Source organism: Schistocerca piceifrons, chromosome 4 (assembly GCF_021461385.2).
Source record: "Schistocerca piceifrons isolate TAMUIC-IGC-003096 chromosome 4, iqSchPice1.1, whole genome shotgun sequence".
Taxonomy (NCBI): domain Eukaryota; kingdom Metazoa; phylum Arthropoda; class Insecta; order Orthoptera; family Acrididae; genus Schistocerca; species Schistocerca piceifrons.
Window position 1 is genome coordinate 758,943,203 of NC_060141.1, and position 23,571 is coordinate 758,966,773.

The 23,571-nt window shown below is 38.2% G+C and overlaps 1 protein-coding gene across 3 annotated transcripts in view; it reads left to right on the forward strand.

The window, feature by feature from the left end:
* Positions 1-23,571, forward strand: part of LOC124794791 (palmitoyltransferase ZDHHC3) — a 118,916-nt gene that overhangs the window by 89,963 nt on the left and 5,382 nt on the right. For all 3 annotated transcript variants that reach the window (XM_047258443.1, XM_047258444.1, XM_047258445.1), the window contains exons 4-6: positions 15,205-15,341; positions 15,807-15,891; positions 17,897-18,109. In XM_047258443.1, the coding sequence (XP_047114399.1) occupies positions 15,205-15,341; positions 15,807-15,891; positions 17,897-18,109 (435 nt within the window). The remainder of the gene's footprint in view (positions 1-15,204; positions 15,342-15,806; positions 15,892-17,896; positions 18,110-23,571) is intronic.

The following is a 23,571-nucleotide window of genomic DNA, read 5'->3' on the forward strand; positions in this document are numbered from 1 at the left end:
AACTCTTTATTGTTGCATTTCCTCGATGCACTGGCACCACTTGATAAATTCTTCTGTTATTGTGACATCTTTTACCAGAAGAGCTTGGTATATGTCTTCTGCAGCTCTTTTCATCAAATGTGTTATTTTGTCAGGTATTGTCATATTTGGATTCACAGTGTTGCAAAGGGGTAAAACATTCTATATGTATGACTGTGTTGTTTCTCCATGGTGTTGGACCCTGTTCTTTAATTAGGCTTCTGCTAAGCAGATTTGCTGTCGATTGACACCAAATTTTACCTTCATTTAGGTCTCGAATTTGTCCCAGCTGTCGAGCTGCTCTTTGTTGTTCTTGAACCATCACTGGGTTGTGCTGTCCAAGTAAATGTACACATTTGCCAGGAACATTATGTCATCTCATCTGCTGTATTTGCTGAATTAGTTACACCCCTTCAGCCATTTTGGTAAGCCCTGATCAGTGTCTCTAGAAACAACTCATGGATGTCTAATCTACAGCTGACTTACTGCTGGCTTGGAGTCCAGTGCTCTCATGAATTTGGAATGATGTATTGCTTGTATCCCGGTACCTGTCCTAGCAGGCAACGGCCTTTACATTGCCTACTTGTAGTCATGGTAATGTAGATGTTTTGGAGTACTTGGTGTCTCCATCAAACAGTGTCACATCTAAACCTCAATCATTTGCAAATCTGAAAGCTGGGGGTTGTCCATGAAGTACAACATTTAGCACTGAAAGCAATTTAATTACAGGCACTGACATACAGCCAGAACAGAACTGCTTCCCGGATGAATGGTGGTTCTTTGTGTATGATGAGCATCAAGTATTCCAGAACACGCAAACATTGCAGACATAAGAAATTTCAGGAACATTCCAGGAGTGATAAATATTAAATATTTTTTGGTGGTCAGCTTTGAACTGACTACATGCAGCATGTCAGTCAGCAATGCTGACCAATACACCACAGTACAAGCAGCTCAGCTCATGGCAGTGTTTACAAGCTAATATAATAATAACAATACTGGTGAAAGCACTTAACAGAGTAAATTTGATACTAGGCCTGAAATCATTGTAATAAGCCTAAGATGTTGAATAATCAACACAAGAAAAATAAAATTGTACAAATCAAGTATGAAGTCACAGAATCAGATGGGTTTCTGTATTTACAGCATCTGAAGAATGCAGATAAACAGGGAAAGATACAAACTTGAGATTGAAATGGCTTCTACATCCACATGATTACTATGCAATTCAGACTTAAGTATTTGGCAGGGTGTTGGTCGAACCACTTTCAGCCTGTTTGCAACTGTTTCCCTCTCAAATAGCATGTGGGGAAAAGTGAACACTTAAATCTTCCATGTGAGCTCTGATTTCTCTTATATTATGATCATTTCTCCCCATGTAGATGGGAATCAACAAAATGTTTTAGCATTCAAAAGAGAAAGTTGGTTATTTTAGTTTTGTGAAAAGATCTCACTGCAGTGAAAAAGTCCAGCAATAATTTCTTTGAACTTTTTCAATGTTCTCCATCAGTCCTATCTGGCAAGGATCCCATACCACACAACAGTATTTCACAAGAGGATGGGCTAGCATAGTGTAGACAGTTTCTTTAGTAGATTAGTCTCTTTTTAAGTACTCTGCCAATAAAACATAGTCTTTGGTTTGCCTTCCCCACATCATTTCTCATGTGATGATTTCAATTTACGTTATTCATAATTGCGATACATAGGTCTTTATTTGAATTAACAGCCTTTAAATTTGTGTGACTCAATGTGGAACCAAAATTGAATGGCAGTTTTTTTAGAACTGTAGTTAAGTATCTCACACTTTTTATTGCTCAGAGCCAAGTGCCACTTTTAACAATTCTTATACCACTCAGTTATCTTGTGTAAATCATTTGCAAATAGTTTTGATCTTATGATGACTTTACTAGACTGTAAATCTGCAAACTATCAAAGATGGCTGCTCAGATTGTATTCTGAATCAGTGAATCAGTTGTTCAAAATCTACAGTCATGGTGTGTTAACTGCTTTGATTAACAACAGTGAGACATGGGCACTAAATGCAAAACCCATTCAGAAACTGTGTATTGCTCAGTGGGAGATGAAAAGGTGTATGTTATTCATTAATTCATTCTTTCATTCATTCATTCACACATCTTGTTTCATCACTCTCATCATGAAGGGGACCATTGAGGGGTGTGGAATGAGTCAAGTTACACATGCATCAAAAGGCAGAAACAACAGCTGCTGCTCGTTTCAGTAAAGTACACTAACAACAAACCATGACTAATGCTAATCTACTCAAACTGATAATAATGACAATTACTTCTGTTAATTTATAAATGTATGTTGGGAGAAAAAACAGCTACAGTACTTTTAAATAAGCCATTGCTCCTTCTCCTTCTATGCTGCTGGTGTTAAGTAATATTTCAAATAAAGCATTTTATCCTGTCTATAGATCAACACAGTGAGAGAGATGGCAGAGAGCAAAGGAGGCAAAACTGAGCTTTTCAGTTCACTTATCCGCATGCTGGTGCAGTTCATTATCCATACAGATATCGAGAAACCTCAAACTCGAAGCCTCATTCAGTGTTTGCCCTTTCAAATCAGCTTCTGGTACCTGTAAACAAACAGTGGAAACTGCAGGTTGGAATATCAACAAAATTAGGAAAGGGATAGATTGCTTTACTCACCATAAAGATGTCACATTGAGTTGCAGACAGGCACAGCAAAAAGACTCTTACACATTTAGCTTTTGGCCAAAGTATTCTTCGGAAAAGAAAACACACACACACACACACACACACACACACACACACACACACACACACACACATTCACACAAGCAGAATGCATTCTGGTCTGAGCTACTAGAGGTGGCATTCTTGTGTGTGTGATGTGTTCTAGCTTGTGTGAATGTGTGTGTGTGTGTGTGTGTGTGTGTGTGTGTGTGTGTGTTTTCTTTTCTGAAGGACACTTAGGCTAAAAGCTAAATGTTTAACAATCTTTTTGTTGTTCCTGTCTGCAACTCAGCATTTCTGGAAAGTTCTCAAAATATCTTATGTTCTTAATGTTCACATTTTCTGGAATATTTCAGTTCTGTATAGATAGCTGCACTGTCTGCCCAAGAGGCCAGTTCTGTTCTGGCTGTGTGTTGCTGTCAGTAATAAACGTGCTTTCAGTACTAAGTGTTGAACTTCATTGGTGACCTTGCCTTTGTGTTTAGACTTGATTGTGGTTTAGACATGACATTGTTCAGTGGAGATGGCGGGTACTTCAGAACATCTACATCACCATGGCTCCAATTAGGCAGTGTAAAAGCATTGGCCTATGTGGACAGGAACTGGAATACAAGCAGTTCATTGTTCATGAGATCTGTATATTCAAGAGATCTGTATATTCAAGAGACAGATAGGTCCCAGAACAGCAGTGAATCAGCTGCGCATCAGGCGTTCATAAATATTTTCTGGATATGCTGGTTAGGACCCGACGAAATGGCTGAATGGGTTTGACTATGTCACCAAATACAACAGGTGGGTCAAAATTATGTGTTTGGAAAATGTATACATTTACATGTGTTTACTTGAGAGTGTTTCAAGAACAACATAGAGAAGCTCAGCAGTTAGGACAAATGCCAGGCCAAAATAAAGAAAATATATGGTAACAATTGACAGCAAATGTGCTTAGCAGGAGAACAATTGAAGAACAGGACCCAGTGTCATGGGGAAATGACACAGTTGTACATACAGGAGGTTTCGGCTCTTTGCCACGTTGTGAATCCTAACATAACTGAATCTGACAAAATCTCACAGTTGATGAAAGGAGTCATAGAAGACATACTCTGACCTCATGTGGTTGATGTATAACACTCCAGCCATTTTCTAATCCATGATGTAGAACCTGTTTACACACCATCCATCTCAATGTCATTGTTTTTCGAAGACATTTGAAGGACGTCTAAGCTACCTGACAACCACGTTAAAGTGTGTTCTGGCTGTAAACCCTGTCTGAGTCTGAATATAGTGCCTACCCAGTGCACAGGAAATAAAAATTGTGTGGCATCACCTAGCAAATGGCAGTGGAGTCCATCCCAGCCCAGAGAAAATAAGAGCAGTAACAGGTTTTGTTACTCCTCAGCTCATTCATGATATGAGAAGTCATGTTGGAATGTGTTCATACTTACCATTGATTCAGAAAGGACTTCTGTACCAAGGAACATCTCTTGCAAGAACTAGCAAAGGGAGACTCCAAATTTCCTGGAATGAGGTTCAACTGGAATCTTTCCCTGCCCCTAAAGAGGCACTAACATCTTTTCCAGTCCTAGCAATGTATGATGAGAGTGCTGAAACTCAACTTCACTCTGACACTAGCGATTACAAGGTAGGTACACTTCTAGCGCACAATCAGGAAACTGCAGGAAAGGTGATAGCTTATGCTTCCAGAATACTCTAAAAGTCTGAGATGAACTACTCTATAACTGAGGAAGAGTACCTTGTAGTGGTTTGGTCCAGAAACAAGATTTGGCCATATTTTTTTGGTAAAGTGGTCACCATTGTGACAAACCACCATTCTCTCTTCTGGCTGACTAACCTGAAGGATCCATCGAGTCGACTGGCAGGATGTCACAATGATATACAAAAAGAATTCAAATAAAAGGATGCTAACTTCCTTTCAAGAAACCCTTTTGCAGAACACAGCAATGGGGATGAAATCCCAGTAATCATTGCATTAAACAGCATTGATGCTTAACAGAGGAAAGATACAGCACTGTTGAAAATCATTGAAGCCTTGAAGGGGGAAAGACCAACCCAAGGAGAATTCCAATTAATAAATGGATTATTGTATAAGAGGTACTATGATACCATAGGGCAGAATTGGATGCACATCATCCCACTCCATCTACAACCAGTTATCTTCAAGTTTTTCCACAATGTTCCTACGTCTGGTCACCTGGTACTCATGAAGACTGTAGACAGAATCAGATGCGGGTATCACTGGCCGCATTTCTATCAATCCATTAGACATTACGCCATTGTAAGGATTACCTGCAGGGCATCTGGTACCAATCCTCCATGCAGCAGTGCCATTCTATGGAAGTGAAAGTGATCTCTGGAGGAGGTTCCCAAAGTCAGCAAATGCAGATTGGTGGTTAGTAGCCTGTGTTGACTATGTTGCTCACAATGGTGTCATCAAAGCTGTGCCAACTGCCAAAGGTCTGGCAATTGCAAAGTTATTTCTTGTGGAAGACATCATTTTGAAGCATGGATGAGACCAGTGTCAGAAGTAATTTCATGTCATGACATCACCCATGGGATGACAGTTGCCTACAGTCCACAGACCATTTGTCTGCAGAACAGTTTAATAATAAGTTGGCAGATATACTCTTTACTGCATGTTGATATCAAACAGGGGGAGTGGAATGCAGTGCTTGCTTGTCATGACATTCGCATACAACATAGCGAAGCAAGACACTACTGATTTTGCACTATTCTTGTTGTGACTTGGCAAGACAGCCAAGCCACTAGGAGGTAGCCGAAAGGCACGCGTTTAAGTTCATGCAGGCTGGCATGAGGTCTGGAACAGGTAAAGTAATTATACTAGCAAAAAAGGTACGTAGCTTCGGGAATACTTAACTTTAATCCATAATTGGTGAACATCGGTCTGACGGTACATGCATCACAAGATAAATAGCAAATGATAATGGCGCCTTGCTAGATCGTAGCAAATGACGTAGCTGAAGGCTATGCTAACTATCGTCTCGGCAAATGAGAGTGTAATTTGTCAGTGAACCATCGCTAGCAAAGTCAGCTGTACAACTGGGGTGAGTGCTAGGAAGTCTCTCTAGACCTGCCGTGTGGCGGCGCTCGGTCTGCAATCACTGACAGTGGCGACACGCGGGTCAAACGTATACTACCGGACTGCGGCCGATTTAAAGGCTACCACCTAGCAAGTGTGGTGTCTGGTGGTGACACCACAGTTCTTTCTGGTACATGGTTGCGAGGCCAAAATGACAGTGGATACACTGTTTCCATTTCAGCCGGATGATACTCAGGATGACTGTGAGCATCCCATCACCAGGACTGAGGAAGCAAGGCAGCTGGCTTGCATATAGACCCTGGACATTCAGAAGAAAGACCGAGAGCGCTATAATGCCAGGCACTAGTCAGTTAGATATGGCCTGGGAGACTTGGTATGGAATTTTACACCCATGCAGAATGTGGATCCATCGTAATAGTTACTAAAGCACTAGTTTGGGCTGTATCGAATCCTTCATCCCTTGTCAGATGTCACATGGGAATTCAAGTATCATAACCGCCCATCAAGAAGATGAAAGTACAGAGACATTGTTCATGTCCTCTGTACACAGGTGCCGACTCCATGGGGCCTGAGGGGCCCGAGCACCCCCAATAATTTAAGAAAATTATTAGTTGTATTATGCTTTGTAAAATCACAAAATTATGTTGGAATTTTTTATTTTCCATGTTTGACAATAGTTACCTTCTAAAATACATTCAGTAATGAGTTAAAACAAATAATGATTATGGTAGTAAGCAGGTTAACTGAAAACAAGTGGTGTGACTCATGTTGGTGTTACGGTGCTGCGGACACACTTGGAATTTGTCTCGGTGCGTGAACCTTCGGGTAAAGTCTAGTGCTGGAAGCCAGCACTGCGGCCACAGCTACATCAAAAGGACTGGAGCAGAAGTGCCTGGAACCGTCCGCCTCGTGTCACCTTGATGCTTCGAGACACTACGACGCCACAGCTGTATAAAGCACACCCTGCTGTCGCAGTCATTCAGTGTGGATAGTTTCGTTCAGGGCATGCTTCAGATGTGTTTAGTGTTTCAACTTTAGTGTCTAGTGGACTATTTTATATGACTATATTTTATATGTTTACTTTAGTCTCTTAGTGTATTGTGAATTAAGTTTGCAATGGATAAATTTGTTACCAAAAAGATGCACTTGGAAGTTGATGATACTGCAAGTCAACCTCCAACCATTATTGTGTCTTCAATTGCTTCGTCATCTTCAGGCGAGAACCGTTCACAGCCGAAACCTGGACAATCCGGTAAGGGAAGATCATTTCAGAAGTCTTGGTTAATATACATGGCTAGAATGTGAAGCATCTACCAAAAAAGTTTTTTGCAAAACCTGCAAAGAGGCAGATGGTAAAAATCTATTAGAATTTTCTTCAAAAAAGAAAAGAAGATCCATTTTCTTCAGTAGGGTTTACTAACTGGGAAAAGACTTTGCAAAAATTCCATCTTCATGAAAATATGTTCACGCATAAAGACGTTTGGCCTCCCAATTGAATGAACAGTTAGATAGTAATATGCAGAAAGGCTGTTAAGCTCTTGAGACAATTTTTACTACCATGCAATTTCTATGCTGGCAAGGACTAGCAATTAGAGGGCACGAAGATGTAAACTTAAATTTTTTTCAATTGTTGAAACTCCGAAAGAATGACATACCTGAGTTTAAAGATTGGTTAGGGCATTTGGGGTATAAGTGGACATCCCACGATATTCAAAACGAGATCATTGATCTACTAGGAAGTCTGTGTTGAGAAAGGTATTGCCTTCAATCAAGAAGACTGAACATTTTTCTATTAAGGTTGATGAAACAAGTGATTCTTCGATTCACGAACAAGTATCATTTTGTATTTGTACTCTCAATGGTTCCTTAGTCATCAACGAAGACTTTATTGGCTTAAACAAGATCCGCAACACTGAATCACAAACTCTGTTTAGTATTTTACAAGACGTTTTTGCTTGTCTTTATTTGTCAATGGATAACTTAAGAGTACAGTGCTATCATGGTGCCTTGAATATGAGAGGTAAGTTCAAAGGACTAAAAAAGTTAGTTTTGGATATACAACCAAAAGCATGTTACTTGCACTGCACTGCTCACAATTCAGACTTGGCAGTTGTTGACAGTCTCCGCCATCTTACACCTATGAGGGATATTATGGCTTTAGCCAAGGACTTAATAAACACGGTAAGGGTATCCAACAAAAAGATGGGACTTTTCAGAAGCATACACTGTGAGAGCGCCAATGACCAAGCTGTTCTATGACTCCTTTGCCCGACTCAATTGACTATGCGAGCTTCTAGTATATTGAGAATATTGAAAAACTTTGAAGAACTTCTAGAGTTTTTGAAACATTTTCTGCAGAGGACAAAACAGAGGCAGATTACAAATGTGAGTCAATGTTACAATTCAAGACGTATTTCCTTTTACAACTTTATTGCCATGCAGTGTACCCAGTAGAGGATGTCAATGAAAAAATTCGACGTCCTCATCTAAGTGTTGCTGATCTGGAAAAAATATATGAGGGCTTGATTTGTGTAGTGAATGGAAGGTGTGATAGTTTTGAACACTTTTGGGAATAGTGTTTAAAAGAAAAACCTTCACAAGTTGATGATCCTTCGCTTCATCGGAATTGAAGTATACCAAAGAAGTATTAAAACAATGAAACCAGTCACCACACACTTTCAAAACCCCAAAGGAATACTACAAAGTATTTACATTGGAGTTTGTGAAATGGTGCAATCTTGCATTACTGAGCGGTTTGCTTCAACTGGAACACAGGTCATTGCAGTTGAGCAAGAGTGCTTGCTTTTGGTAAATAGAGGTGAAACAAAATTGGAAAAATCAACTAAGTTTTTCAAAAATGACTGAGTCATTGACAGTCTGCGCTTATACCTGAATATGTTAGCTGTAATTGCTAATAAAAAACAACTGGTCTTAAAAAACATTCGTGATGTAAGAACGTACATTACACAAGAGCCTGCAGTTGGAGAAATGTTATGTGAAGTAGTGAAGTGTGTTAAGTTTCTCTGAGTAGTTCCAATCACGACAGCAACAGCAGAATGGTCATTTAACGTCCTTAGACCTCTGAAGTCATATCTCCGATCACCAGTGGGACAGAAGCGATTGAACAACTTGGCTCCTCTTCATGCCCACTGAGATGTTTTGGCTGAATTGGATATCCGACCAGTCATCAACTTCATATTCAGTAATCCAGTCAGACAGTCGACATTTGCATCTTTCTAAAGACGCTGTAGCCCTAATAGTGGCATTTAGAGCAATATTAAAAATCTTTATAAAATAGAGAATTAAATACATAAATAATATTAAATTTTCAGTTTCAAAATAGTAGTACTAGTTTAGTACTGTATTATTATATTACTATAGTACTGTATTAGTTATTTTCAAATACTTAAATATTTTTAGGGTGTAAGACCCATTTAAAACCTGCTATTTACTTACTTTTTGACTGAAAGTATTAGGTATTCTGTGTTAACTTTGTTAAAGCTTTAACTTTGAGATACTGTTTTTATTTAATAAAGTAAACTTAAATTGGCTATTTCACTCATTAATCAAAGTGCTATAACTGTGCAACAGCAATATTTTATGTTTTATTCTTTTAATGATAGTTTAGAATTTATTTAAATATAATTTCAGTCTTTACAGAGCTATATATTCTCTGCTCTGTAATAGTCTATAAGCATGGTTAGTGCTGTAAATTAAATGAGCTTTTTACGAAAATACCGTGCGTGCTTATGTTTTGTTTCTTTTTTCAAAGCCAAAAAATGTGTCAGGCTTGTTGAGTTTCCTGGAGCGTCGAGTTATTGAAAGTCCAGTTTTCAGGTTTCTAATGTTGATCATATGACACTAAAATGCTTAAAAAACTTAAAAACTCACTATTTTTCAGCTAAAATTTAGAAAATTTTCCGGGGCAAGACCCCCAGTATGGGCTCCTCCAATTTTTTTATAAGGCAGCACCCCTGCCTCTGTATGAAGCCCTGCTACAATCTACAGGTGCAGATTGACAATGGGAGATTCTAGGAAACTGAAGACTTACTCAACGATCAAAAATTTGTGACAAAAGGCTCTGCCTTCATGCTTAATCTTAGTGAAGAGGATGTATCAACACAACCAGAATGCGATGTCTGTCAATGCGAGGCACAAGCAGTTATTTGTTATTTATAATGTATCATTTCAGGAAGAGCCTCAAAATACCTCATATTTGTGTATTCTGGAATATTCTATGTTTGTATAAATAGTAGCATTCTGTGTCCAGCTCAGTTCTGCTCTGGCTGTTCACTGGTGTCAGTAATAAACATGCTATCAGAAAGTGTTGAACTTCATTGACAATCCTTCCTTCAGGTTTGGACTTGATTGTGCTTAGTCATGATAGTATCTTGCGTTCTCAGCAGAGAAGTCTTTTCAAAAGCCAAATGAGCTGCTGTTGAATGGTTATTCTCAGCAAGACTTTCTCAAAAAATTTTGAGAACAAAGGAAGGAGGGAGATGTCTCTATAATCACAGGTCAGTTGCTTGTCTTGGTTCTTGTATATTGGCGTTACTAGTGCACACTTCTCTCTTTGAGGAAACGCTCCTGCGCTCATTGACTTATTACAAAGGTAACTCAGGGCTGATACAACCAAGTCAGCAAAAGATTTTAGTACTTTGGGTGAGATCCCGTATAACCAGAAGAGTTGCTACTTTTTATTGATATAATGCTTTTTGTGGCCTCTCAAGCAGGTGAATTAGCAAAACTGATGTCTGACAGTGGAGCATGCATTACCCACTGAAGTAAGTTTATTGGCTCCTATTTTGAGGGATGATTTCATTTTTTTCAATTTTTTGTCATCTGCCTCGCTGCTACAACCTCTGGGAGTTCAGTACCATTTGCCTTGCTGAGTTTATTCATTTCATGCCTAGTAATGCTCCAGAATGTCCTTTCTTGGTTCTTGAAATTTTTATGTTTTTATTTATTTATTTAAAAAAAAAAACAGACAAGGATTTTGATGACATGCTGAAGAATTGTGCAGTACTGCTCATAGTGCACTTTAAAGTATTCGTTAGAGCTGGTTCTTGGCATTAAATAATGCTCTCCTCTCCTGACACGACATAATTTGATCCCACATGTTAACCACCCTTTTTCTTAGTGTTCACTGTAAATGTCTCTGGTTGATTGTAAAGGAAAACTGCATTAATAATGTTGTGAGAATAGTTTTAGGAAAGAATTAAATTTCTCATTTAGTGTGTGTTCTCGATAAATTTCTTCCCATTTTCATCCTGTGAATTCTCTCTGAATAGTCAGCATTTTCAATTATGTAAAAAATTCATTGTCTTTTCTTAATTAAACATAATTGATGTGGTTGTTTCATAGCTGCAATTTAACCAGCATGGTCAAATAAACCATTTGTTATGGGGCTCACAACTTTTTCATAAAAGACAGATCGATTCATAAAAAAACTATCAGTTCCTGTTGCACTGTGCCCTGCTATTTGTAGTGTAACATGTAACTTTGATGAAGTGATGTGTTGCACAGCATGAATCGATGAATGATGATCACCACCATAAAAGTTTTGTTTAAGTAATGCTTTAGTACAGAATGCTGTTTGGAAGTTTGTGTTCTTTTTGTGTATCTAATGTGGAGTTGGATGGATCTGCAAGCAGGAATTACCATACGATTGTTACTGTGCTTTGTGTTACCTGCTGTTTGAGCAGTGTATTCCATTTTGCCAGACCGTGCCTTGAAGATAGGGCGCTCTCCATGGGAGAAGGATTTTGCACCAATATATGGAGAGTCTTGGAGGTCATTCACAGCTGTCATTCAAGAGAGGAGAATGAACATTAGTTATAGTCAGAAAATTTTTTATTGAGTTCATGTATTGATACAGCTCATTTATCATAACATATGGTATTGTGTCCATATGTTGTGACAAACTGGTCAATATATTGATATTAATGGAGATGGACCCGACATTGTTTATTGAAGGATTAAGATCTCTGAGAGACCATTCCAGCTTCCAGCATGGAAGAAGTTTCAGGAGATGAATCTACATTAACAAAGACATATACTGTTAGTCTGACTTCCCAGTTCAAACGTAGCAGGTCAGCAGTATTAATTAATGATTATCAGAAATTTATTCGCAAGTATTGCACATTACATGACAGAACACAGAATACCTCATATTCTTATTAGGGACATTACTGTAGAGGTCAAACCATCATCATTAATTCTGGAGGCCACCAGTCATAGCTATCCGAATTGAAATCTTGTGAAACTACATTTCTCCTTTTTTTCTGGACAGATTTAGCAATTTTTATAGTTTTGTAAGTAGGTTTAATAAAAATTGTGCATTATTGTAGTAAGTAAATTACAAATTGTTTAAAGTAAGACAAAATATATGCCTTATTATTTATGGCAGGTATTGTACATTTGGATTTAGAATAAAGTATAATAAAAAGCAGATTTTATTTACTCCTCATAAATGATTACTAGTGCATAATTATTAATGAAAAAGCAAATTGAATTAAGAGTTAAGAAAAATATCAATTTCTGGTAATTGAGGTTTTATTATAAGTTTACTTTATATTTCTTTGCTTTTTAGTATATTGTTGGAGTCGAGTTTAGCAGCTGTGTTGCATTCTATCAACAATGTAAACATCGGCAGAGTTTATGATTGATTACATGAGGGCTCAACTTAGAGGAAAAACTTTAATTGTGTGTAAGCATGACAACTAACAACAGCCATAATTTTATGAAATAGCCACGGAAAGATTATTATTGAATTCTTTTTTTATTTAAACAGCACACCATTCTGACTGAAGCTTGGAAGCAGCAAATATGTTCACTGAAGGGCCAAGTAAATTACATATTCCCACTACTTTTTGTGATTGCTTCCTCCACTTTTGAATCTCACTCCAGTACTCGGATGGTAGAAATTGGCAAAAGTCAAAAGCCTTCAGTCAAGTAGCATATTTTGTTTCAGCACTCACGCACCGAAATTTAAAATCCTGTAATACCATAGCAAAGTTGCGGCAAGAACTCCGTTGTTGAACATTAATGAGCTGTGTAGGTGGCAGCTGTGTGAATGGAGTTCACTTTTGGCACAAAACAGTGTTAGCAATAGACATCTGTTCAGTAGGAATCGCTTTTTTATGGTGCTACTTGGACGAAATGACACCACAACAACAGTATGTATTTACAGTCTAGATTGAGAAAATTGGAGAACAAACAGCAACCAATGAAATATTACACAGTAAGGCTGACAGTGCAGCCTACTAGTGCAGTAACACTTTTTGGAAGGCCAGTAACAAAAACCAAAACCACAGGCAGCCATGGTGCGGAAGAGAATGAGGGTGTACTGAATGTCAGCTGGCTCTAAATGTAGAAAAATATAAATTAATGTGGATGAGTAAGAAAAAACAATCCCGTAGCAACAATGTTGGAAGTGTCCTGCTTGACACAGTCATGTTGTTTAAATATCTGGGTGTAACGTTGTAAAGTGATATGAAGTGAAACGACCATGTGAGGATTGTGGTAGGGAGGGCAAATGGTCGGCTTTGGTTTATTGGGAGGATTCTGAGAGTGTGGGTCATCTCCTATAGGACATTAGTTCAATCCATTCTTGAGTACTGCTTGAGTGTTTGGGATGCGTTCCAGGTCAGATTAAAGGAGGACATTGAAGCAATTCAGCAGCAGCCTGCTAGATTTTTGACTGGTAGGTTCAAACAGCACGCAAGTGTTACAGATATATTTTAGGAACTGAAATGGGAATCTCTGGAGGGAAGGTGACATTCTTTTTGAGGAATAGTATTGAGGAAATTTAGAGAATTGGCATCTGAACCTAACTGCAAAACAATTCTACTGCCTCCAACATACATTGTGCATAAGGGCCATGAAGATTAGATACGAGAAATTGGGGCTCATAGGTAGGCATGTAGATAGTCATTTTCCCCATGCTCTATTTGCGAGTGGAACAGGAAAGGAAATGACTAGTAGCGGTATGAGTTACCCTCTGCCAACGCCACGTGGTGGATTGCGGAGTGTCTATGTAGATGTAGATGCAGATGTGGGGGAAGGGCTGTTTTCCCTTTCACCCTTACAGGCACCCTTCTTGAGCTGCCTACAATAGATGGACTAAAGAATAAGGTTCTTTAAAGAATCAAACTCCCATTATAGCCTTGCAGTATGAGGCACCTTGCCACGGTTCGGGCAGGTCCCCGTCGGAGTTTTGAGTCCTCCCTCGGGCGTGTGTGTGTGTGTGTGTGTGTGTGTGTGTGTGTGTGTGTTGTCCTTAGTGTAAGTTAAAGTTGGATTAAGTAGTGTGTAAGACTAGGGGCTGATGACCTCAGTAGTTTGGTGCCATAGGAACTTACCACAAATTTCCAAAATTACCCATGTATAAAACAGATTCAAACACCTAATTACTTTGCAAATCAGTTTGTTTGTTAAATATTTGATTTTAAGCATGTAAAATCTTTGCTGTTGAAGACAAAAAACTTCAATAGTTGGTTTTATTAGTTTTGGATTAGTCACCCATAGAGTAATAAAAAATTTTGGAAAACATTCAGAATTATGTTTAGGGTTTGTTGGAAGTCACTAAGTATTCTCACTACCGAACAGTGGATAAGTATTGTCCAGGTCTCATAAATTGTGCTCCGTTTCAAGAAAAAGATAGGTTTTGATGCATCCCAAGGATTTTGATGACATATCTCCTGAACTGTGTGTTGTACAATCGTATAACTTTGCAGGTACATTCAGTGGTCTGTGTGGATTCTGTCTGCAAAATGTGTTGCTAATAGATTCAGTAGTAAGGAAGTAATTAACTAAAATATTTTTTGTGTGATTCTGAAGTTTTACTGCAAGAATGTGAAAATGTAATAAACAATAAACATTTTTTTCCTTTCATAATTTTGTGTGGGGCATTGGCAAGCAAAGGTTTTTAAAAGGTTTGAACTTATGTGTAAAGTTCACTGGAAGTCACTAGGTGCCCTCATTCTCATAAATTGGATGAATAAAGTCTAGATAGTTTGCATGCTGTGGATAATGCTGTCTCAAGACACATACAACATGCCAGTACTGTGTTAACCTTTAACATAAGATTATAGTTCTTAATGAATCTCTTACAACAGCATTTCAAATTTTTAAATGTGGTCAACGATTATATGAAATACTGAAAATAATTTTTTGTTGTCCTGGAAGCTGTTAGATAGGCAATTGGGACTGTGCACTCTTTTAGGGATTTTGCAATATATAATAATAATAATAATAATAATAATAATAATATTTCATTGGTGCTTCTCTTTCATTAAAAATATGCTTTCCAGAAAATTTTATTTTATTTTTAAATATGACTAAAATGTGAGAAATGCATATTGTAATGAAACTTAAAACTTACTTCAGGGTGCAGTTCCAAAAGGAAATGCCACAAAAGAGATGATCCAGCAAATGGGTTTTCGAGAAGGTCAGGTTATATTCAAGTGCCCCAAGTGCTGTAGCATCAAACCAGAAAGAGCACATCATTGCTCTGTTTGCCAAAGGTTAGTTAACACTAATATTCTCAGACTGCTTCTCATATAGTTTTGCTCAACAAAAACACTGTTGATTTTAATCTTATTCATTTATTTGATTGTTCCATCTGCCTATCCACTATAATTAAACAGTTCTTTTCACTAGTATTTCTTCATTCTCTGACTCGTTGCTCTTCCTCATAAGAATATTCTTTGTGTTATTACTTTCTTGTGAGTCAGCCATGTTAATTAAAATAAAAATTGTGTCTACAGTACATTAGGAAAGTGTCTTTGTTGACACATGGCACTCTTAAATTAGATCAGTTGGTCCAGTATTGAAAATGCATTTGGAACTTCCAGTTTTTTAATCAGTGAATTGTAACAGCACTGAATGAAAAAGTATCATTGTCTAGACTTTTATCTACTTACCTTCATTTTCTGCAACGGAGTAAATGTATTGATTTGACTAGTTTAGTATCATCCATGCTGTTACAGATGTATTAGGAAGATGGATCACCATTGTCCATGGGTCAATAACTGTGTTGGTGAAAACAATCAAAAGTATTTTGTGTTGTTTACGGTAAGTTAGCAATGCCATTCATTCCAGTTACCTCAGTTTTGTATGACAGGAAGATTGTTGTTTTTAATTTTATTGGTTTATTTGATTGTTTTATCTACCTATCCAATGTACTAACCCAATTCTTTTCACTAATATTTCTTCATCCTCTGACCCCTTGCTCTTGTCACGAGAATACTTTCTTGTTATGCTGATCCACCATGCCTAGTAGTTTTGCTCTCTCTCTCTCTCTCTCTCTCTCTCTCTCTCTCTCTCTCTCTCTCTCTCTCTCTCTTTCCTCTATCTTCTTTAATGGTTGCACACCACCATAGAGCCTAATTTCTTTCTTTCAATTGTGGGGTTTGAATCTTTTTGTTCTATTGGTAAGTCAGTACCTCATTTCCAGTCCTTTCTGGTTTCATTTTTTTAATGCAGCTGTAGGGAGCCAACCTTCATTTCTCCATTGACCGGGATTTTTTCAAGCCTTCCATATAATTCCTTGTTTGCTCTCATGTGAAATGTAAACTCATCTACTGTTCCCTTTTTTGGGCCCTGGATTTCCCTTAGAAATTTCCTTTTTCTTCTCTCTATTTCATTAACTTCTGTTTATTAATAATGATGAGTCCTTCCCCACCTTGTTTGAATTAAAGCGAATCAATTTCACTGTTTAAGTTTTGTTAAGCTATGGACAAAATTTTATTAACATGTATTACCATTATTTTTATAATAAATTCTAAGTGAATAAGCTGCCTGTTGAAAGATAGTGTTAAGTTGTTAAAGGAAACATATTGAAACCTTGGTGTGTTGTTCCCACAGTGTGTGTTGTCCTCACAGGGACCAGCAAGTACAAGTTTATAATTAAATTTATTATTGTGTGTGCATGTAGTTATTGGTGAAGCTGAAATTACTGAGTTTCTGCCATTCTTCTTACTTTCTATTCTGTATTACTCACGTGCAGCCTTTGTTGAAACGTGTATTACCGATGGGAAATGAATAAAAGTAATAAAGTATGATAATGAAAATTCAGGATAACAGAAGACTGAAGAAAAAAGAGGGGAGTATGGGGCAGTGTAGATGTGTGACTGGTTGTAACAAACACCGGAAATGGTGGCTGCTTCATCCATACAGGTGAACCTCACTCTATGCACTAACACTTGTGCCTCTTGATGGATTTATATATCCAGAATGAATGTTGACAAGTCACTGTAAACTTTTAAAGTAAGGTGCATGAGAGTGTTTATTTTTTTTTTAATTTTTTTTTTTTTACTGGGAATAATTTATTCTGAATTCTACTGGGAATAATTTGAATATTATATTGATGTAGAAAGGAATAACTGAAGTAGATAAAATTATTGTTATTCCTCTTTTTACTTCAAGGTTTAGTCTACCGACTGTTCCATTATCAGATCTTTTCTTTTCTTCTCCTCCTTGGTCTACCCATATTTGTTGTTTCTTTTCTTCCCCTCAAGTTGCATAGCACAAAGCTTTCTTTGGAAACCTGTTAATCTCTATCCTCATGACACGCTACAATCATCTGAATCCAGGGTCTACTGCTCCTACATTTAATTTCTGTTTTATTTTTCATTTCTAAAATTATCTTCCTTCATACATCCTTTAGGTCTCCTCAGAAACTGCATTTTTAGATCTGCATACCTTTGTGCTCTAGTCTTTGTTTTCTGTGTTGGTACCCAGCTCTTGTACTCAGATAGGTACAGAGAAGGCAGCAACACAAGGGAGAGACCCTGATCGAAAATTGAGTGAGTCAAAAGGCTTTAACTTATGTATGTAGCCCCAAAATCTGACTACTTATGTATTCACTGGTAATCCACAGGCAAAATCTTCACTGCAGAAGGTAAGTAAAAATTACTGAGAAAGATTCAGCCTTCGATAGCTCAAATTATTGAAGCAGGATAAGCAAGTGACACAATTAGATAAATAACTGATGTTTTGTGGGTACATTACAACAAGGTTGTATTGTATTGCCTTTTATTTTAATTTGTTTTTCATCTATTTTTCTTTTGTTTAACAGTTTTACATTGCAGCAATATCGGTGCATGCACTGTTCCTGTCAATCAACCAGTTCATCATATGTGTTCGCCATGAGTGGAAGGACTGTTCTACTTACTCACCTCCTGCCACTGTAGTTCTGCTGCTCTTCCTGGTCTTTGAAGCTCTTCTGTTTGCCATATTTACTGCTGTGATGTTGGGAACACAGTTGCAGGCCATCTGGAATGATGAAACGGTACATTCATTTTGTGGCTATTTTCTTTTGCAAAGACTGAAATAATTATTTTGCCGCTATTTTGCAGAGGTGTGTGTGTGTGTGTGTGTGTGTGTGTGTGTGTGTGTGTGTGTTTTTAATACTTCACTTCCTTATGTCCTGGTAAAGGAATGGTCAAAATGTTTTGAAAGTGTTCTTCATTCAAAAGTAGCTGTATGTTTTTTAAGAAGAGAACTACCTCTCTTCTGTTGAACATATTTTTTTCTGTTTGGTACTGTTTTAATTATCTGTAAATCATGACTGATTCAAGCAACAGTATTTTGACACTTGTCATTTAGAGCAAGTAATAGAGACACAGATGAGCTTCTTACTTTAATAATAATAACATGTAGCAGGATTTTGAAACATATATTGTGCTTGAACAGTATGAATTACATTGAAGAGAATGGTATATTGACACACAGTCAATACGGATTTAGAAAACATCGTTCTTGTGAAACACAACTAGTTGCCCTTTACACACACGAAGTTTTGAGTGCTATTGACAAGGGGTTTCAAATTGATTCCGTATTTCTAGATTTCCAGAAGGCTTTTGACACTACCACACAAGCGACCTGCAGTAAAATGTGTGCTTTGGCATATCCTCTCAACTATGCAAGTGGATTCACGAATTCCTGTCAGAGAGGTCACAGTTTATAGCAACTGATGGAAAGTCATCGAGTAAAACAGAAGTGAGCAGCCATATAAGGTTGTTTGCAGATGATGCTGTCGTTTATCCACTAGGAAAGTCATCAGAAAATCAAAACAAATTGCAAAACAATCTAGAAAAGATATCTGTATGGTGCAAAATTTGGCATTTGACCCTAAATAACGAAAAGTGTGAGATGATCCTTATGAATGCTAAAAGGAATCCGTTAAACTTTGGTGACACAATAAATCAGTCAAATCTAAAGCCTTTTAATTCAACTAAATACCAAGGAATCACAATTACGAACAACTTAAATTAGAAAGAACACACAGAAAATTTTGTGGGGAGGCAAACCAAAGCCTTATTTTATTGGCCCTTCTTTCATCATCATCATCATCATCATCATCATCCAACATGAACATGACACTACACTATACACACTCCATTACATTCATCAATATTGAACAGGTACACTTATGTACACAGCTCTCATACTTCACAACAGAAACGTGGCTGTGGATGCTAATGATTGGGAGAAACCATTGCAATTAATAGGCTGAACCTGCCCCTTGGGGTCTCCCAGCCATTCATGCCATACAACTTTACTTTACATATAGATCCCATCATGAAGGAAAATATTCGAGAATGTGGAATGAGACAAGCTGTACTATAACAGAACGTGATATTGCTTGTTATTGGACTGGCAGTAGGCTCAGTGTAAGTTACCTGATACTGCAAAGCAAGTGCCATATGCAAAAGCCTCATTAGGGCTTTTGGTACTGGTGATGTAGTGTGGTGGCATTGATAAGCTGTAAAAATGATATTCCAACAGATGGTGTACTTAGAACTGCTTCTTGCAGTCGACTGCTTTAGCCCATTAAGAGCTAACCTATATTAAGTAGGAAGTATATGTCTGAAATGTGGAGCATGTGACTTCTTTGGCAAGCTATACATCACTGTGTATTAAGGGAAACGAAACCAGAAGACGCTCTAGCAGGCAGTAAGACATGCATTTTGACAGCTGCTACCCTATCCATCATATGCAACCTTTATTTTGCAATCTGCAGTCCTAAGAAACTGATAAAACCAGTAACTAGACCACCAGACTTTGCCCACAAATTACCCCACACCAGTTTCTGCATGCCTGTATATTAAAAAATTGCTATTATATCTTGGGTTTGAGAGACAGTTATGTGAACCATGCTCATATCAGATCTGGTATTGATCTGGTATATGGAGCGGCATCAACGTGGCTTTCAGGCAGTTTCTGCACCTTTTTGGACAGGCAAACATCCCAGCTACAACACCAAATCGTGACACATAAACCATTAAAATGTGTCCAATGAATCTACATGACAAATGGCATGCGTGACTTTCTCATTCATATTATGTTAATATTCTGATATATGAACAGAAATGACATCTAGCTGCAGAAATAGAATAATTGCTAACTCCAGGATAAACTAAAAGGAATAGCATTTTACCGCCATCCAGTGAACTAAGGAAATGTGTGATGCTTGGTCCTCATAGATGATGGACAGAAGTAGTTATAAAGTGGTGGTGGTGGTAGTGGTAGTGGTAGTGATGGGTATAGAGAAGAAGGGAATACAAAGTGTCTAAGAGTAGTCAGTATAATTCTTCGTGCAAGGTAGATGCAAAGGGTGTATATGGAGAAAGGGAGTCACAATTTGTATTTTCTCTCTGATAAACCTGCCTTGTTGTATGACCTTTGGCAACTTTCCATCGGATTGTAACACATTGAAAATCTTGGCTACAAACTACACCATCAGAAAATGATCCTGGTTGAATATGTTCTGGAAATTCTCCTATCTAGTGATGATCATTTACTCAAGTGCAGCAGCAGTCATCAGTCCTTGTTGTAAGGATTCTGCAGCAGAATATTTCAACAAAAACACATCGACTCCCAACTATAGCTGTGCACCTGGGAGGTTGAGAGGTAAATGGTAATTATAATTAATGTTCCAGTTCCAAAATACTGTATAAAGTATCACTGCTCAGAATAGCGTCAAATTGGAATGGAATGTCATCAAAGAAGCAGGAAACATTTGTGTGGCGGGGCAGCAAAAATTGTCCCAATAGATGTCACCATTAGCATCATCACATAAATGGGTTCAGTTACAAATGACAGATGAATTGCAATACAACAGCTGTGGTGTGAGTTGCACATTAAACCTACCATACATGCAATGTACATGACTACACAGGTTTGGCATTCAACATTAATGACACTGTTAGTTAGGTAATCCCATCCCCCACAGCAAGGTTGTACCTCATTGGATGGGAAACATCAGTTTTTAATTGTTGTGAGACTGACACAAGACATGTTCAGTATACTGTCCACCGTTCTCTGCCACAAGTTGAAACTGAGAAACATCATTTTCCATAACAGATCAGAGTGTCTCAGAAGTCACTTCGCGCCTTCAATGCAGCTACGTTTGCAATTGGAGCATTCAGCACAGCATCTTTCACACAGCCCTACAGTCAGAAGTCACTCAGATTACAATCAGCTGATCTGGATGATCAGGCTGTAGGGAAATGACGGCTGTAAATTCTAGGATTTCCAAAGTACCTCTGCAGCAGCTGCTTCATTGGCTGTGTGATATGTGGAGGAGTGCCATCTTGCATAAATACAATCCTATCCACAAATCCACACTGTTGAAGGGTTGAAAGACGTGGTGCATTAAAGGCTCTCATAGCATTTATCAGTGACAGCACAGGTAACAGGACCCGCAAGACCCATCTCCTCGAAAAGATATGATCCTGTGGTAAATGATGCCTTCAAACAGTTACCTTTGCGGAATGAAGTGGTACTGGTTGATGTGTGAGTGGATTTTCTGTTGCCCATATTACACTATTCTTTGTATTGACTTGTCTCTGGAGATGGAAATGGGTTTTGTCTGTCCATAGAATATTCCACGGCCATTCCTTGTCCACTTCCATGTGATCAAGAAATTCCAGAGTAAATGTTTGTCTTACTGGAAGGTCTGCAGGAAGCAACTCCTGTACATGGGTAATTGTGTATGGATAGTAATGCAGGCTGTTTCATGGAACTTTATGCACCATGCTTACCGGTATGTTGAAAATTTGGGCAATTCCTCATGCACTCCACATTTGCACACCACAGTTCGACCCATATCTTCTGCTGATGTTGTATCAATTGTTTTCATCCATCAGCCACAGTGCACTTCAAAAGAACCTGTCTTTTTTAATTTCATAATCATTTTCTCCGGATTCTTGATGGACGTTGGACCAATGCCTTTTTTCATAACCTCTTGTGTCTGGAACTTGTGTAGAGCTATTGACAACTCAGTCACTATTCTTGTAAAAGAGCTTTACCAGCAGTGTATGGTCTTCCATTGAGAGAGTCATGTCGAGCATCTCAGATGTGAACTGAGGGGCAGCTGTTTTCCCTGTGTCTTTTATTTTGCTCTTCTGCTGGTTAAAGACACATCTAGAGAGAAAATTTTTCTTAAATGCTTTTGTTTCCGTAATGTTTCCCCTTTCTTTGATAAAATTCTGTTCAAGTTTGTTGTCATTCTGAGCAGTAGTTCACTTTGCAGTGTTTTAAAGTCTGGAACTGTAATTATAATCACCCTGTATATGTCAGTCATATTGGCCTGAAGGAGCAGTCACAGATGATGAGAGGAATGTTGTACCAGCAAGGAGTATCATTACTGTACTTTATTTTATGAGGGTTATCTGGAAACTAAGGTTACAAGACATGTAGCTTTAGCATGGATTGTCTGTGGGGGAAATTTTGTACCACTGCCATGTAGCGGGAAGCCAACGGAAGGAATGAGTATTCCCAGCAATCATTAGCTCATTGATTAGTGTTGTGGTGACTGTTAGAAGTGAGCGTTCTCATTCCGGCTCCTGCCAAGTGGGAATTGCACAGTGTAATTCGCTATCTAAGTGCTAAGGGCACAAATGCTGCTATGGTTCATTACAAAATTGTTTCATTTTATGGAGAGGACCTAATATCAAGGCAGCATGTGATGAAATGGGTCTAGAATTTCAATTTTAGGACGGAAATTTAAAATGAAGACCGAAGCTGAAGGCTATCTGTTGTCACTGCTGATGTGGTACTAAAAATTAAAGAACATCATCTCTCTGATTGCTGTTTGACAGTTGTTGACCTGCATGCATTTTGTCCAAACATTTCATGAAATCATAACTGATTGACTAAATTATCGCAAATTGTGTGCAAGATGGATGCCCAATATGCTTACTAAAGCACACGAAAGTTCTACTCGCAAATTTCTTGACTGTAGGCGAGGCTTTTCTCAGCTGTATAGTGACAGGGTATGAAACTTAGGATTATCACCATACTCCGGAGAGCAAACGACAATCAATGCAATAGCGCCATACTCATTCTCCTTCAGCCAAAACGTTCAAAACTCAAAAAACAACGAGGAAAACCATGCTGTCAGTGTTTTGGGACAGGAAAGGGCTTCTGCTTGCTGATTTTTTGGAAAGAGGTGCAAGAATAAATGCTGCAAGATATTTTGAGACCACGAGGAAACTTCGCAGAGCCGTAATAAAACAAATGTCGTGCGATGCTGACAGTGGGAGTCTGTCTCCTTCATGACAAAGCACATCCGCACACCGCTCATGCAGCACAAGAGTTGTTGACTTTGTTTGGTTGGGAGTTTTGAGCCACTCCTCTCACAGCCTTGATCTCACATCTAGTGACTATCATCTGTTCACTAAACTGGAGGAACACCTTCGTCTAAAACACTCTTCTGACAATGACGACGATGATGAGGTGAAAACC